Source organism: Pogoniulus pusillus, chromosome 4, assembly GCF_015220805.1.
Source record: "Pogoniulus pusillus isolate bPogPus1 chromosome 4, bPogPus1.pri, whole genome shotgun sequence".
Taxonomy (NCBI): Eukaryota; Metazoa; Chordata; class Aves; order Piciformes; family Lybiidae; genus Pogoniulus; species Pogoniulus pusillus.
Window position 1 is genome coordinate 48,354,100 of NC_087267.1, and position 17,661 is coordinate 48,371,760.

The 17,661-nt window shown below is 39.9% G+C and overlaps 1 protein-coding gene across 1 annotated transcript in view; it reads left to right on the forward strand.

Moving 5' to 3' along the window:
* Nucleotides 1–17,661, forward strand: part of SMC1B (structural maintenance of chromosomes 1B) — a 34,945-nt gene that overhangs the window by 785 nt on the left and 16,499 nt on the right. Inside the window, exons 2-14 of the mRNA XM_064142839.1 lie at nt 1,235–1,423; nt 1,952–2,064; nt 3,098–3,301; nt 3,780–4,018; nt 4,455–4,710; nt 5,994–6,134; nt 8,249–8,331; nt 9,231–9,438; nt 11,871–12,056; nt 12,817–12,996; nt 13,958–14,104; nt 14,623–14,760; nt 15,564–15,680. Coding sequence (XP_063998909.1) covers nt 1,235–1,423; nt 1,952–2,064; nt 3,098–3,301; nt 3,780–4,018; nt 4,455–4,710; nt 5,994–6,134; nt 8,249–8,331; nt 9,231–9,438; nt 11,871–12,056; nt 12,817–12,996; nt 13,958–14,104; nt 14,623–14,760; nt 15,564–15,680 — 2,201 coding nt within the window. The remainder of the gene's footprint in view (nt 1–1,234; nt 1,424–1,951; nt 2,065–3,097; nt 3,302–3,779; nt 4,019–4,454; nt 4,711–5,993; nt 6,135–8,248; nt 8,332–9,230; nt 9,439–11,870; nt 12,057–12,816; nt 12,997–13,957; nt 14,105–14,622; nt 14,761–15,563; nt 15,681–17,661) is intronic.

A 17,661-nucleotide genomic window follows, 5' to 3' on the forward strand; every position in this document is an offset into this window, starting at 1 on the left:
GCACAGGGAAGGGAAGAGCAGCAGTGTGTGTGCAGCATGGCCCAGGCCTGTGAGTAGCACAGAGCAGGGAAGAGCAGCAGTGTGTGTGCAGCATGGCCCAGGCCTGTGAGTACCACAAAGCAGGGAAGAGCAGCAGGGCATGTGCAGCATGGCCCAGGCCTGTGAGTACCACAGAGCAGGGAAGAGCAGCAGGGCATGTGCAGCATGGCCCAGGCCTGTGAGTACCACAGGGAAGGGAAGAGCAGCAGTGTGTGTGCAGGCCCAAGGGCAGGGCTGGCATGGCTGCACTTGAGTGGGTAAGGGTGGCAGGAGCTTGCCTGTGGAGAAGCCACAGGGCTTGATGGAGGGGAAGTAGAGACTTGGGCCTGCTTAAGATCTCTTTGTGTACAAAAGAGGAAGACATGGAGGCACTGGAGCAAGTCCAGGGCAGGGCAGCAAAGCTGGTGAAGGGACTTGAGAATAAGTCTTATGAGGAGCAGCTAAAAATGCTGAGGTGGTTTAGTCTGAAGAAAAGGAGGCTGATGAGAGACCTTACAGCTCTCTACAGCCACCTGAAAGCAAGTTGTGGGTGTTGGTCTTCTCTCACAAGTCACAGCTGATAAGAGAACATGGCTTCAATTTACACCAGGAGAGGTTTAGGCTAGAGATTAGCAAGAGCTTCTATGCAGAAAGGGTTATCAAAGGCTGCTATCCCTGGATGTATTTAGAAGTTGTCTTCATATGTGGTGTAGTAGTGGCCCTGGTAGAGTTAAGTAATGATAAAACTTGATGATCTTGAAGGTCTTTTCCAACCATAGTGATTTTGTGATTCTTCAGAAGAGCTCTAGCAGTAAAGTTCTGGTTGTGCAGTAGAGTGCTCATGTGGGAAACCTTGCTGACTGCATTACAGAAATGAAAACATCAAAGATTCTGATGTTACTTGCTCAGTTTAATGACCCCTGGAGATATCTTTGTACAAAACTTTTGTCAACAAGACTGAACAAATAAACAAGACAGAACACATCAGTTCTGTGGTGCTTTTTCTTACAGACAGACTTACTGTCTGCTGCCAGTGTGTTACCTCTTAGGACTGGATTTCTTCATCACTTGCAATACTTTTTCCTCAGTGAAATAGAGCACTAGAAATAGAATTAATACAGGCTTTTGCATTTATATCTGTTTTTTAGTTAATAATTAATTGCTCCCTTTAATTTCTGTCATGTCAAAGCACTTTTTAATTCATTTGTTTTTTAAGGCAAATCTAACATAATGGATGCTGTTAGCTTTGCAATGTGTGAGAAGACCTCTAATTTGCGAGTTAAAAGTGTTCGAGAGCTCATTCATGGAGCACATGTTGGAAAACCAGTTTCTTCTGTGGCCAGTGTGACCATGGTGTATTGTGAAGACGATGGGGAGGAGAAGAGATTTTCAAGAGTTATCCGGGGTAGGTAGTGGATTCTGCTGCACCTACTTTCTGCTGTCCCACGTACCGAAAATAGAGACCAAGAGTCCTCAGCTTTCAACTTCAGATGTTTACTATTCTTTTGTATTTGGGTGCATTAAGCTCGTGAGTATTGCAATGCTTGTTAGGATCCCACAGTGGCCTTTTGGTAGGCACATTTTAGAATGAGAAAAACCTACTGGGACAAAGTTTAAAAAAATGAGTGAATGTGTTCTTTGCTTCATGGTTCAATATGTAGGTGTTCACTTGGAAAACACATAAATGGTGTGTGTTCTAGAACAGGGATCTGACACCTTGTTGCAGGCATCAGCACTTAAAAGCATCTCTGAGTACTTCTTGGAAGTTGCAGCTAGAATTTTCGTACAGAAGATTTCCCCTTTGAGGAAATAGCTCAGTGAAACCATTCCACTAGTGCAGTTGTTTCACTAGTCCACTGTTTGCCCTATGTGTTTTGTGTTGTAGCTATCTGACAGTTGTTTTTTGTTGGTTGGTTTAAATTTTCTCTTCTAGGTAATTGTTCAGAGTTTCTTTTCAATGATAAATCTGTCAGCCGATCTGCATACCTGTCTGAGCTTGAAAAAATTGGCATCTTTGTCAAAGCTAGGAACTGTCTGGTGTTTCAGGTGAGTGTTTAAGGTAAAGAACATACAAACTGCTGAGAGAATTTGATAGGAGGACACGGTTATCTGTTTGAAAGAAGTGAGGGCACCCTTAGCTAATTTCCAAGCTAATGAATATTTTTTCCTCACCTCAACCAAGAATTAAAATACTGCAAACTTGAAATAGTTGATTTGATGTGTGTATGAGTGCATTAGTGGGAAAAAAGCTGATCTGGAGGAAATGGTGTCATTTTATTATTCAGAGAATAAAAAGAGATCTGTGTTCTTATATGCATCATGGTTTGGGTATTAAATTCTCTGAATCCTATAAATAGGAAAAGATACTTTCATCTTTCAACCTTCCTGTTAGGAAAGATTTTTGTGAATGGATTGAAAATCCTCCCAGGTTCACAAGTATTTATGTAGGTCAGTAATGCTCTTTATTTAATTAGAATATATTTCACAGGATTGTCTTTCTTGCAGTTCTTGAGGACAATTCCTAAGGAAGGAACTTATTTCTTACTCTTTACTGAAAATAGGAACTCCTTCATGTCAGTGATTTGAGCAGCCAGGGTACAGACAAAAACTGTGCAGCTCTTGACTCTGGGAGTAATGTAGTCTTCCAGTGCAATGATTTTTGGCTGTTATGCTTTTGCATGAGAGAGGTGTTACTTAATTTTCCACTGAAAACGAGTTTTAGTTCCTTTTAAGGAGGCTAAGAAGATTCAGTTTTTCTATGGTCGTACTGCCCACTGACTTGTGCAGGTGGATTTAGTTTGAAGGATTTTTTCATAGGTCATATCTGACAGTCTAAAACTTTTAGTGATGTAATTGAATTAGGCGAGGTGGTTATGGTGATACTCCTTCTGGTGTTAAATGTTTTGCTGAGTTTGAGTTGAAAAGTATTTCCATACAATTCTCTTACCCATAAATACATCCAAAGATAAATCTGTATTATATGCTCTTAAAGAGATTCATTAAACAACATAATCATCTACAGTGCTGCATTTATTTGTGTGTGTATATATGTAAAATTTGTTTTCAAATTTTATCTTAGGGAACAGTAGAATCAATTGCAATGAAAAAGCCAAAGGAAAGAACTCAACTCTTTGAACAAATCAGCAATTCATGGGAGTATGCTGAAGAATATGAACAAAAGAAGAATAAAATGCAACAAGCAGAAGAGGATGCACAGTTTAAATATAACAAGAAAAAAAGTGTTGCAGCAGAACGCAAACAAGCAAGGGTAGAGAAAGATGAGGTTAAGGCAAAATTACTCGTTTTGTGTTTCAAGTCTCAGATTTTGCATGTTTTATGACTTTCAGTAGAGATTTTCTCATGAAAAACTCCAACCACTGTTGTTTAAAATCTAGTCTGTTTTAAAGTGTGCTATACTATGTAATTTATAGTATTATGTAATACTGTGTTTTGTATAGATGTATACATACTACCTCTAACACAGTATATTACTATATACTACTAATACAGTGTGTTTTATATATATAGTACATGCTATAGAATTTAGTATAATTTCAAAGGCTAGAGAAATACATATAATAAAATCTAAATGAAGTAGCTTTGTCAGTATAATCAAAGTGCTGGCTTACATGTTTGAGTTCTATGATCAATGTGCATTGCTGGAATTAAAACTTCTAGTATATCATCTTTGGACTCAAAATCAGGCTGTTAATGGTTAAAAATTCTTTTTATAAACCATAAATAAAATTGAATGTTGATAGGCAGAGCATTACCAGATGTTTATCAAGGAGCTTGATGAAGAAAGGATCCAGCTGAAGCTTTTCCAGCTTTATTACAATGAAAAAGACATTGACTTCCTGCGAAAAAGTTTGGATGAGAAGAATGTGGAGGCTAGTAACAAGAAAGAGTCTCTTTCTGCAGCAGAAGATGCATTTAGAGCCAAGAAAAAAGTGCTTGGTGTACTAAGCAGAGACCAACAGCAGATGGAAAGAGAAATGAAGTAGGTTTCTAGTAGCTGAGGCAACCATTGTCTGCTCTGGGAACTGCTTGGCAGACCCATATGTCCAGTTAAGGCAATTGGGTGGTGTCCCAACACTCTGGAAGTCAGTAGTTTACTAGGGAAATATCTAGACATAGATTTCATCTCCACCACCATGTCCAGGTTGTCAGTGAATTCTTTACATAGTACTTGTTTGCTAGAACATTTTTTTTGGAAGGTTGTGCTTCACTGCTTGTGTTTGTGTTTTCAGTGGCTATTAAAAGCAGCCACTGGGTACATAATCTTGCAGTTGACACCTGATTATTCGTTAGCATCTGTGGCTGGGAGGGGGTTGTGCTTTTTTTTTTTTTTTGGTAATTTTTTTTTGTTGTTTTAGCTGTGTTCTTTGCTTCTTGGGTGATTGGATTGTTTATTCATTGGGGTTTGTTTTGTTTAGGGCTCTCGAAGCATCACTGATTCAGCAGAGACCTCTCTATATAAAAGCAAAGGAGAACACTTCATACCAAATCAAGAAAGTAGAAATGTCTAAAAGATCTCTAATGGAGAAGGAGAAATCTTGTGATAAAGAAAAGCAGACCATAAAAGAACTTGAGATAGAACTGAATGATATTGAGAACGCATGGAGAGCATTTGAGAGGAAGGCTGAGAAGCTATTGCAGACAGCAGCAGATGTTGAGCTGGGAGACAGTCAGGTGAGTGGAGAGACCAGAAAGTAGTATTTACTAGTGAAGTCAAAAAATGCCCAATGACAAGAGAGAAGCTGTCATTTCTGATGGTCTTTTTCACAGTTGAGCTCCAGCAAACACAAAATTGTGACTTCTATTTAGAAATAGTTTTATTTGGTGAAGAGAAATGGTGATACAACTTAGAGAGAGTGGGATGTCTCTTTTCTGGTGGGCAGATCAGATCTCATGGAAGTTCCAAATGTGGAATGCTTCTAGGGGAAAATCTTAAATTATGTAGGAGTTCACTGTTGTGAGATTGGAAGCCATAAGCTTCTCATCTAGGGTGTGAAGTGCATCTTTTAAGTGATGGGAGAGCATGCCTTGTTAAGGAAGCAGTGACTTTTCAGTGAACAAGAAGTTGGAGAGTTTAATAGAAATGTGAAGGGTTGTACACAGGGAGTGTCACCTGCGCATCAGAATTATAGGTACATGAAATTCATGGTTAGGTCTTTCTTTGACTTGTTCTTTTCCCACCACTGATGAAAGTGCATGTTGTACACTACAGGAGGGTGTTTGGGGTGAGAGGGTAGTTTTTGAGGAATGACTTGTCACCTGGGCTACAGGAATACCTTCAATGAGTAAAAAGGACTGCAGCAAAAATGCAAACCAGGCATGGCATCTGATGCGGGTCACAATCTAAACCAGCTAAGCTGGTTTATTTTAAAAGGAAAGGCTGCATCACTTCACAGCAAGCTCACTTTAGAGGAGACTATCTTTGCAACCATGTTGCCAGAAATGCTTCTAAAATGACGTGCTAGCTGCTGCTTTCTCTTCCTTAAAACAGTTTCTGATCAGTTGAGGGAGAACCTGTGGAGTTGTTCTTCTAGTCTGTGCACCCGCACTTGAGAGGCATTTGGTTAGTCATTGCTTTGCAGGGTTGCCTGTAATATTTACCTTAACGTTACTTGATTGCTGTAGTTGGTGCAAGTTTTGCTATATATAAGCCTGATCTGTGCTAACCTTAAACTGACTGTGAAATACTATAAACTTGATAAACTTTTCTGAAAACTGAGAGTAAATAGTGGTCTAACACAAGACCAGAGACAAAACCTGTTAATTGCAAGCTTTGGGTTGACTCTTCAATAAAACACAACTTCTTGAAATGCAATTAGTAGCTAGAAAGGTCTTCTGGAGAATTAGGTGGTTTTCATATTCTTCATTATGATAATACAGGCAGTTACTGTTTGAGATTGTCACAACTCTCAGTGCAGTGATTGATTTTTTTTTTTGTTGTTTTGCTATTGATCCAGTTTGAGCGTTACAAAGAGCTGAAGGAAATGGCAAGAAAGCAAGTAGCTACAATAACCCAGCAGCTAGAAAAGCTTCGTTGGGAGGATAGAGCAGATCAAGAAAGGCTGAAGCTTAATCGGAGGAAGAAAAAAGAAGTTGAGGTATTTGTGTCAAGTTAGAATTGTTTTAAGGAGAAAAATGTTTATTTGCCCCTCCCTCTGGTGTAAATGTCTGTAATAAGCATGTTAACTGCTTTCACATATATCCTCTGCACTCTAGAGACACTGTGCAAGAATTAGTTCAGTTTTAGTGTGGCAACAGGTTTGGCAAAATGGCTTCTGAATGTGTTTAGAGAATAATTGTGTGGGCTTTCGTTTTGAGAGCTTTGGGTCTCATACTTTAACCAGTTCCTAGTTTTTCTGAGGTGTCCTCCTACTGTTTGTACAATACTCACACCCTTCAGAGGCTTTTGCTGATCACAGCTACCTTTTTGCTGAGATACCTCTGAGGTTGGTGATGTGTATGAATGCTGTATTTGGAAAACTCCCCTTGGTGTCCACTCTTATTTCTGGGACAGGATGTTTGGTATAAATACAAATCATTGCTGTATTTTTTTCCTGGTTTCTCTTCATCATAGCTGATCTAAACATGTAGCAATAAAGTACCTACATTTTTTCACTATGAAAATCATGTCCCAGCTCATGGTGCTTCTGACAGAAGCAGAAAAGACAGAATCTCAGCTGTCTTTTGCTGGAAACCCATGCACTGTTAGTTGTTTTTTGTGTGTGTGGCTTCTTTTTTCCCAGACTATACTAACCATGTGGTTTTGCCATCTACTAAGAAGTTAGAAAGGCAACATGCCTTTCTTCACCATTTAGCTGTGGAGTCAAGGTTTAGACAAGATTCTTTGTGTTCAGAGCACTTAAAAATCTGTCAGATGGGACTTGACCAATGCTAGAGTTCCTAATATCTTGTACATATAACCTTGCCTTTATGGAGAAGCCTATATTTTATTGTATAGCTGTGAGGATATAAAGTTGTCCTTGCCTTGATAACTAAGCTAGTATTTGTGCATGCATTTGCTCTTGGTAAAATACTACTCCTAGTTATTAGGAAAACCTGGACATGCAAGAAGTTTTATTGCTTATGCTTCTAAAAATCTCTAAGTCTCATTGTAATGTTGAAAGGGAAATAAGGGATAGTTGAGAGTTCATAAAATGCTTGTCTGTTCATTCTGAGTTGGCATAGCTTGTCTGTGCTAGTGACATTTGCTGAGCACTCCTTACAATGCAGTGTGTGTGTGAATGCATCCTGTGTGCTCTGTCTGGCTCTGTTCTCCTCAGTGCAAGAGAGGTATTCCAGGATGAGTCTAGCAGAGAACCACCAACTGGCTGGTGCTAGGGCACCTGGTTTATGAGGAGAAGCTCTGAAAATGGACTCTTCAGCCTGAAGAGCGAGGTTAAGGGAAGGCCTTCTTGCTGTCTGCTGTTACCTAGTGGGCAGCCAAGCTCTCTCTGAGGTGCAGAGTGGTAGTATGGGAGACAATGGGCATAACACAGGATGTTCTGGATAGGTATAAGGAGAGCTACTTAATCTCAGAGATACTGAAACATTGAAGTAGGTGCACAAAGAGGTTGTGGACTCTTCACCCCTCCAACTATACAAAATGGCACAAGTGTTCCTTAAGTGAAGAACAGGATGTGTAAGTAACAATACATTTCCTTTTCTTTCATTTGTGTTAGTTTAAATGTGTCTTTATTCCATCTGAGTAACTGGAAGTATTGCTTTCACTGTTGGGTTTTTAGTACAATGCTTCTGTGTCAGTTTGGAACCTCTTACGTCAACTTCTTCATGTATCTTTAGGAAAAAAGCTTCTAATAGAATCAGTCAGGGTTGGAAGGGACCACAAGGATCATCTGGTTCCAACCCCCCTGCCATGGGCAGGGGCACACTATCCTAGATCAGGCTGGCCAGAGCCCCATTCTTTGTGCAAGAAAGGTTTGCTTAGCATCTACAATCCTCTATGCAGAAGAGGCCTTCTCTTAGCTGAACATGGAATATCCAGTAATAGCCTGGTTAAGAATAATTTCCCTTTGTTCATGGTGCAGTTTGGGATTTACTGCTGAAGAAGAGCTGCTGTCACTAAGGCATGAAATACCAACAAGGAAGAGCAGAAAAACTGTCTCAGGACTTGTTCTGAATTGACAGCTCTTTATTTGTGACATAACTGTGGTTTTCCTCTGCTGTGTTTTTGACATTATTTGTGATTGCATAGGAATACATAAAACAGACTGTGGAACAGATAGAAGAGCATGAAAAAAAGATAGAGAAGTTGGAAGAATACATCAAGATGTGCACGTATGTTTGAAAAGATAGAAGCTAATTTGGTTTCTTCTCTCCTTACATCTTTGGCAGCTTATCAGAGCAGTCTTCCAATTTTCTGGTCTTCAAAGTTTTATATAAGAATTAGAATTCTTATTAGTTCTAATTAATGTTTCAGTCACTTCAGCTGTCAAGGTAGAAAGTGTGGTGACTCATCCATATTGTTTGAAACTGGCTTTATGAGTGCTGATTTCTGGTAGCTGTGGGGGCTATTAGTGTACAAATTCTAGGCGAGAGAGAAGCAGAAATATTTATATTGCCTATTAGAAGTGTAGCTTAGTTCTTTCTCCCTGGATCTTGTCTCCTGCATGATTTCTTACCTTTTGTGAAATAAGGTATGTTAAGTGTTCACTGAGCAGCCTGAACTAACTCTGATCTTAGTGTTTTGTGTAGAAGATCAGAGTAAGTAATAGTCACAGAATTTCTTTCCAACCAGTATTTTGCTATGCAACTTTCTGCTGCGCAGCACACAAAGTTCTGTCATTGCCAGGCAGCAGTAGACCTGTTGTGATAGAGAATTCTTTTAATGTGGTAGCTCTAGTAGAGTATGGTGAAGGCTTAGTGGTTTAGATGTGTAAAGAGAATAATAATTTTGCATGAGAATTCTCAGTCTTAGTTTTACAGTATCAGAACTTTGATGGAGGACAAAACAATATAGGCTGCATGATCACACAGGTAAAATCTCTCATGTGAACACTTTTGAAACCTTAAAAATAGCTTCTGCTACAGAAGTCAATTGGTGTAAGAAGTAGCTTCTTAAAGATACTTTAAATCTTTCAGGACTTTCATAGTCTCTGACTGTAGAATGACTGCAGTTCTATAAGCTTACAGCTTGTCTAAATGAAGCAGTAAGTTGTGTTTGCTTCTGTTCAAAGTGAATCGCTGAAAGAGAAGCAGCAGCAGGAGGAGGAGCTATCTAAGGAAATTGAAAATTCAACGATAAGAATGGCTGAAGTGAATGAAGATTTGAGCAAAACGGTTGGAGAGCTGCAGAATGCCAGAATTGATTACCACGAGACAAGGCGTCAGCAGATGAAAGCAGAGATCCTGGAGAGTCTCAGAAGACTGTATCCAGATTCTGTGGTAATTGAATGGCCTCATTCAGATGCTTTAGTTTACAATTAAGATGGGAGAGTTCTGTCGTAGACTGAGTAAGCAGTTAGAATAAATTTGACTGTCTTGAGTACCATTTCTGCTGGCTCAAATGTACTTGGTGAAATAGTACTACTGAAAGGACAGTAGCATAGGCTGTCATTATTCTTCACTTTCCAGAAGCAGACAAATTACCACTTGCATCAAAGAATAATTTTGATCTCTTTTGTGGTTCTGTGATGTTTTGTTTGCTTTGCCTTTTGGTTTTGTCTTCTTCTGTTCTCAAATTTGTTTTGATAACTTTGAACAAACTAATGGAAAGGTTAGCTGTGAGATCCAGAGAGAATGCTGCTTCCAAAGGATCGTTTTGCTTAGGTGCATGAGGTCTTTGTTACCAAATGGTTCATCTTTCCTTATCAGTTACTTTATCTTACTCAAATTACTCTTTAGTAATGCCATGGAGTGTTTTGTGTATTGATTCTGAAGTGCCAGCGGACACTGATTGTCTTATAACCCATATTTACACCTTTTGATTGACACTTACTTCAATATTGCAAGCCATTCCAGATACAAAACTTTTTAATCTAATAGTTGGCCTCTAGCTGTGCCTCAGTATAATCAGTCTCTTCTGACGTTTGTAGGCAGTTGAGATGTACAAACTGAGAATGTTGTGGCTCTGCTGGGGTTTGTTTGGTTTGTTTATTTTAATGAAGACATATCTCTACTTCTTAGTGCTGTCATAAGAACATGCTAGAAAACTAAAAGTACTTCCAGTTGTTCTTTGCAAAACGTCAGAATCTGGCAAGTGCCTGATTCTGGTGCTTTGGAGAGATGAAGAAATAAGCCTTTCAGCTGTCCTGCAGAACTTTTTCATCCATGTTAACATGATGTTCCATAGCACCCAAAAGGTGATTGATGCATCTCTTTGCTCCCTCCTTGTGGTGTTATCCCTGTTAGAAAAGAACTGCATTGAACTGGCGATAACCTCATGGGCTTATGGAAGAGCTGGTGGTGTGCATGTTCTGTCATACCCCTTCAGGAGGTGCAAATTTAAGAGTACTTACAGGTGTGATGGCATCTGAAAATAAAATCTAGGGAAGTCAGATTTGCTATGTAAACTGTCCCATTACAGACAGTGCTGAAAATACCTGCTTAGGTTAGCCCTGTTGTTGCAGTAACAGCCATGCAGCAATGTGATGCTGCTCTGTGAGTGCCAGGTGCATCTCCCTGTATTCATTTGATCAACAAAGTGAGCTTTGCAGCTGATCAGTTTTTACAGTTTAGTGTTCAAGCTGGCATTCCTACCTGGGTAATTCTAATGGCAGGATTGCTGTTGTTACAGATTCCATTGGGCTGGCAGTATTTGTTTTCACAGAAGTTTGCCCTTCTGTCTGGACTTAGATGCAGATGTGTCTGAAAGCAGATAAATCCACTGTACAATTCTGCATGCTCGAAACCTGGTGTCTTAGCTGCAGATGGAAACGTCCAAGTGGATGGCAGTGTGTGAGAGAGCCAGGAACTAAAGACTTTTGTGGCATTGGATGTTATCCTTGCTTCTGCTGTGTTTCAGAAAAGGAAGGACACTTGTCAGCGGGAGCTTAGGAAAATAGGTCATAGTAGGCTGTGATTTGGTCTACTTGAACTCATGTCAGTTACATCACTTATGAGGTAATATTTTGAATGGGCTTACCCCACCTCTCTGTGATAGGACTAAAAGTGTAGATAGGCAAGAGGAGTCCAGTAGCTGTATGTCAATGAGCAAAAAAATTGTTCTTGCATAAACTGACAGATTATAATGTTAAGAATGTGCATTGGTAGAATTAATCCCTAAGAGAAAGCTCAGTTGTACCTGTGATTACAGAGGTAGAACAGAAGATCTTTAAGGAGCAGAGCCTGTATAGCAAAGAACTGATTACTTTTGTCTGATGAGGTTTTATGTCAATATATGGCAAAACAGGCTTGAGTGTTTGGACTATAGAGTAAAAGAAAAGCATTTTTTAGGCAGATAGCTACTTTTGAATTGGAACTGGGATGCTGCCTCTCTTACTACCACTTTCCAGTTAACAGTTCTTACTGTCCTTCAGAGATTGAGTTTTGTGTTACAACACTTTTCCTTTCCAAGAAGGATGCTTAGCCAGCTTTGCTGTTGTCGCTCTGGCAAAGAAGCATGTGCTAGGCATTCTGAGTAAATTATACAGATACTTAACAGTAACCTCAGGGGAAACAATAAATCTGTCAGATTCTGAAGGCAAGCTGCAATTCAGACTGACTGCCTCAGTTTCTGCTTTTTTCTGTTGTACAGCCATTGTAAGAGTAGTGCAGTAGACATGTAACATGTTTTCCTACTTCAGTATCTTGTATGCTGAAATAGTAGTTCATCTGTAATGGAAGATACTAATATTTCTCTGTATCTTTACCTTCAGTATGGAAGATTGCTTGACCTGTGTCATCCTATTCATAAAAAATACTACCTTGCTATTACCAAGGTATTCAGCCACTACATGACTGCTATTGTTGTTGCCACTGAGAAGACAGCGAGGGATTGCATTAGGTACCTAAAAGAAGAACGAGCTGAGCCTGAAACTTTTCTTGCATTGGATTACCTTGATGTAAGTACATTTCTCTTTTTCCTGCCTTCAGCAGGTTAATGCATTTGTAAGTCTTGGTACTGGATTATTTACACCTAACTGAAACAGCCTTAAATTCTAAGTCAAAGCACTTACGAGGTGACCTTCATGAGGTTCCTGTTCCATTTCTCAGGCCTGCTGAGGTCTCTCTGGGAGGCAGTGTGACCATCTGGCATATCAGCCATTCCTTCCAGTTTTGTGTTATCAGCAAACCTCTGAAGTTACATGTGCTCCATATAGATCATTAATGAAGGTGTTAAATCCACTACAGTGTTCCCTCACCAGGTCTTTCTTCAGTCCTTACACAGGAGCTCTGAATTGGTTCATCATCCTTCCCCATGCATAGCTCTGCATTCTAGCTGTTCTCTCACACACAGCAACTCCACCTCCTTGTCTTTCCTCTGTGCCCTTCCTGAAAAAACTATGTTACTCCACTGCAGCTCTCCAATTACAGGATCCATCCTACCAATGTCTACATGATCCCGAGGAGATTGTAGCCTTGCAACTATACCCAGATCTTTAACTCGTTTTGTTTATTCTTCGTGCTACTTGCATTTTGTGTGCAGTTAAAGAGGTTATGCAGAGTTAAGAAGTAGAACATACAAAGAATGTGAAAAGCAGATCTATTTCTACTCTCCTAGTGACTGAGACTGTTGCTCTGTACCTTCTATTTCCAACCGCTCAGTCAGACATGCTTTGCTCTTACAGCATGGATTCTAAACACTGCTTATTTGCTTTACAGGTGAAACCAATCAATGAAATGTTAAGAGAGATAAAAGGAGCTAAATTGTTGGTGGATGTTGTACAAACTCCGTTTCCACCAGTGAAAAAAGTGATCCAGTTTGTGAGTGGGAATGCCTTGGTCTGTGAGACAGTTAAAGAAGCAAAACAAATAGCATTTGATGGACCAGTGAGATTGAAAGTAAGAAGTTGAATTCTACTGCATGTTTTTCATAGCAGTCGTGCATCTGCCCTTTAATTCTTCTTTGTTCAGACTGCAAAATATTGCAGATTAATAGAGGATGGTACTGTCCAGTCTAGCCCCACATACAGAAACCCCCAGCTATTTCAAATGGTTGTATTTTCCTCTGTGGCACCATTGAGTGATTTCCTTGGAGAATAATTATTGTCAAATATGTTTTGTGATATGGTGGTTACACCGAAAAGGAGAAGGAAGGAGGAATAGTCCTGTTGTTAAAACTGTCTAATTTTGGAAGTAGAAGTTTTTATCTTGCTAGTTTTTCTAAGAAGGAATGCTTTCTCCAGTGTTTGACAGAATCTCTTAGCTGTAGATATAGCCTGCATTGGAGTCTGGAAGCTTCCCTGTCTCTTCTGCAATTCTTTCTCATTATCCATGCCTCGACTGCTGTCACAGTCTGAAGAATCTTTGTATGCACTTAGTAAGTTTTAAAAAAATCTGAGTTAAAACAGCTTGAAGTTGAAAGTGTGAAGTGTGTTTCCCTGGAATAGAATTAGGTCCCAAAACCACAGGTTCCCACTTTCCGTTACAAACAAGCTGTGTTTCCTTTGCTTCATTAGCTGGTTTGCTCAGAGTTGGAATTTTCTCGGTTGGTAGTGTACACACAAATGTCTCTCAGGAATTTCCTAAATACAAGGAAATCATAGAACTTAATTTCCTTTTCTGAACAGCTGTAATAATACCAAAATGTGACTAGTGCCAAGAAACTACACATCTTCAATTTCATTTTTTTAATGTATCATGTCAGCAGGTTTGGAGTGAGAGAGAAAAAAACAACCACCACATTTTAATTGGACTCTGTTTTTTAACAGCCACATCCTGGGGGCTGCTAAAAAATTCCTTGGGGTGTTTTGACTGCTTTGTTGTTCAGGTTCATTTGATGTTAATTATTTATTTCTTCCAGACAGTGGCTCTGGATGGAACTTTATTTTCAAAATCTGGAGTGATTTCTGGAGGATCAAGTGATCTAAGATCTAAAGCTAGAATTTGGGATGAAAAGGAAATAACTAGAATGAAAGAAAGAAGAGATAGCTTGATTAGTGAGCTAAAGGTAAGGTCTCTTTTAAGGCACTCAGCTGCAAATATGCAAAGGAGTAAAAGCTGTGTCTAATTGAATTCAGCTCGGGGAAGATGACTTTGGTCAACTCCCAGAAGATGCAGATAGGACACCAGTAGCTGTTTTATCCTCTTCCAGTATAACAACGACCATCTGTAGGTTTCTGCCCTCAGCTGCCAGATGGGTTCTTGTGTCACAGAGGTGGAGTATCAACACAACGGTGTTGATGTAACCTCTGTCAAGGAGAAAGAACTGTTCAGATTTGAAGACTTCAGTGGAAAAGGTGATCCCTTCTTTCAGTGTCCCATACCTTTAGTTGTTTAGGAAGAAGTACAGAATAGGATTTAGGAATTTTCAGGGGTATGCTTCCCTTTGACAAAGGAATCTGTTGAATATGAGCAGTGCAATCAGCATTTGCCCCAGCAGAGACTTCCTTATGTAGCAGAGATACAAAAAGCAATTTCTGGAGAAGTCACTTCCTTGCTTAAAATGATTTTTCTCTCTGTTTCTAGAACTTAATGAAGGTCAAGCGTAAGGAGAGTGACTTGAAGCAGCTGCGTGCTCAGTGCAGCGGAGTTCAGACACGGCTCAAATACTCGCAGAGTGAATTAGAGATTATTAAAAAGAAACACCTTGCTAATCTCTACAGGGTATGGTGCAGAGCTTTTTATGATCTTCATGTTTAATACCTGCATTTTTTTACCTAAAGCTGTTCCCGGTGAAGTCAGTAGCTCTTCTTTCCAGCTTTTCTGGCTCAGTTTAAGCTTTGCAAGCAGCAGTTATGACTGAGGCATTAATCTAGAAACCAAGACTGCAAAGTAATGTAGGTAAGGCTCTTTCTATTTGAGTATTAAATTGGAGTTCCAGTAAGCTTCATTCATATAGTTTAGAAGTCTGGTATATATTTTCATAGGTCTGTAAGACAAAATGCACTTGGAAGGGATCTAATCAATGTTTATAAATATCTGAGGCCTGGGTGTCAAGAGGTAAGGGACAAACTCTTCTCAGTTGATAGTGTGATAGGACAAGGGGCAATGGATATGAACTACAGCACAGGAAGTTCCACCTCCAGCATGAGGAGGAGCTTCTTTACTGTAGGAGTCACAAAGCACTGGAACAGGCTGCCCAGAGAGGTTGTGGAGTCTCCTTCTCTGGATATTTTCAAGATCTGTCTGGACATATTCCTGCTTTGGCAGGGGCTTGGACCCAATCTATGGAGGTCTCTTCCACCCCCTAACATCCTGTGAAATGATATTTACCTAATTTCAGCTCACTAAAACTCCAGTCATTAGGTGGAAATATGCACTAGTGTTGGGTAAGAGGCATTTGAGAAGAAAATATTTCATGTTTAATCACAGAAGCATGATCTGGAATGGAACTGTTCCTTAGTTTCTAGATCATTGACAATCCTATTAAGAAAAATAATGCTCATTTTTCCTTTTTATCTGTTCAGGAAAAATCAAAACTGGGAAGTGAATTGGTAAATATTGAGTCTAGTCATGATATGCTGAATGAAGGAATAGCACAAAGAAATGAAAAAATGGAAGAGTTTCAGAAGAAGATTGATGAGGTAATGCCTTCTGTCATGGTGTTGGCAGCTCATGCTGTTACACTGCAGAACCATCTTTCTCTTTCTGCTGACTTGTAGAACCTGAATGACTTGTAGCTTTGGAAACTGCCTTATTGGCAAAGGTTATCACTTACTCCAGCCATCTTCCCATATCCCTTGCCTTTCTGATCAAGGCAACTGTGAACAGAAGTGCACTTGGATATTAGTAAATGTGTGCCACAGCTATGCAAATTAGTTTCCTTTAAATAAAAGTTCTGACTTTTACATGCTACACACAGACCCAACCAACAAAGTGTTCTTGAAAATTAGCTGAGATGAAGCTTGGCTTAATACTTCTGCATCAAATGAAATTACAGCTTAAGAAAATGTTGGAGTTTGAAGAAGATGAGTTAGTTTTCACCCACCCTTTCTTCCTCTGCTAATAAATATGATTTCATTTTTCTAGTGATGGAACAAGGACAGTCCATTGAAGCTCACAGCTTTAGAACTCTTGGTACAAACTTTCACTGTACAGCAGATCACAGAAAGTTACTCAGGTGTTGGAGTAAAATTTGATAATCATCAGCCTATTCTTTTTTAGGCTCTAATGTCCAGGTTTTGTATGAAACCCTAGTTACAGGATCTTTTCTTTTCCTGGAGAGATAACTATGCAGCAAGGCTGGGCTGTAACTTGCCTTTGCCATAACATCTTCCTGGCTGATGTGGACCTGTGACATGGAGTGTGCACTTCATATGCACCCACGAGATTTGCAGAGCTCTTGGTAATCTAAGCAGACAGTCTCCACTTGGGTGACTGCTTCTGAAAATCGTTCTCACTGCAGCCATAGCCTGACCCATCCAGTGTCAACATGGAAATGCTCTATCAATATATTTTCATCTGGAGAAGATCCACCACTTGTGCACCCCACAAGCAGAATAGGTCAGCATGCTTATGCGTTAGGAAGAACTCTGTCGGTTTTATAGAGCTCTCAATGCTGCTAGAGTGCTTTTCTCTGAACTCTACAGGAGTCATGTCTAGGTAGTAACCTGTTACACTATTAGATAGTAAAAAATGAGAGCAGCATGGTGTGAAGACTGCTTTTTCTTCTTGGGAGGTAGCCAGTATCTGTGCTCTTTCCTGTGCACTCTTCTTACCCTGGGGAAATGTTTGAGGTGTGCAGGACAGTTGTCAGCAAATTGCTCATTCCAGTGTCTTGGTTTGGGTTTTCTGTTCGTTTCAGTGGGGTTGGGTTTTGGAGAGGAGGGGTGTTTTGGGGTTATTGGGATATTATGGGTTTAGGAAGGATTTATGCAGTTTTTTTGATGTATGAGAGTCTTTTTTTCTTAAGACTGTTGTGTGCTTGTGCTTATCTGGAGCACAGTTAATGGAAGACAGAGTTAGCCTATGCTCTACCTTGAGCCATCTTTGCTCTCACTTCCCCGCCTTTTATTTTTGAGGGTAGCATATTCAAAGCTTGGGGACCTTGTGGTGTCCCACTTGTCCAAAATCGTTATCTGTTATGGCACTAAACAACTTAGGTCATTAGAACCTGCTCCATTCTGCTTTTTATTATCAACAGGGAAAGGCCTCTCTGAGCCATTTGCCAGCTGTTTTTTCTATAGGCTGTCTGCCATGAGCTGTCTCAGTTTCCCTGTTGTTCTCTAATCTGCAGATGGTCCCTAGAACATTTTATCCAGGCAGCTGACAAATTCAAAAGCATGGCTGTGGTGAGGCCTGAAGGCACTTGGAGAAGTGAATAGCACCCATAGATGTTTTGTCCTATGTTCTGCTAGAGTAGGTGGTAACTCTGGACTGTATGAAAAAGAACCACCTTGTCTCTATTTCTGTCTGGAAGCTGCCTTTGTTCCTGCTCTTGACAAAGGAATAAATCTGCTACAGGCCCTGGAAAAGTGGTGCTTCAGTTTTATCTGGACAATTCAGAGCCCTGCACCACAATGGTCATGTAAATGTAGATTCCTAGAGGAAGAGATTGCTCACTGC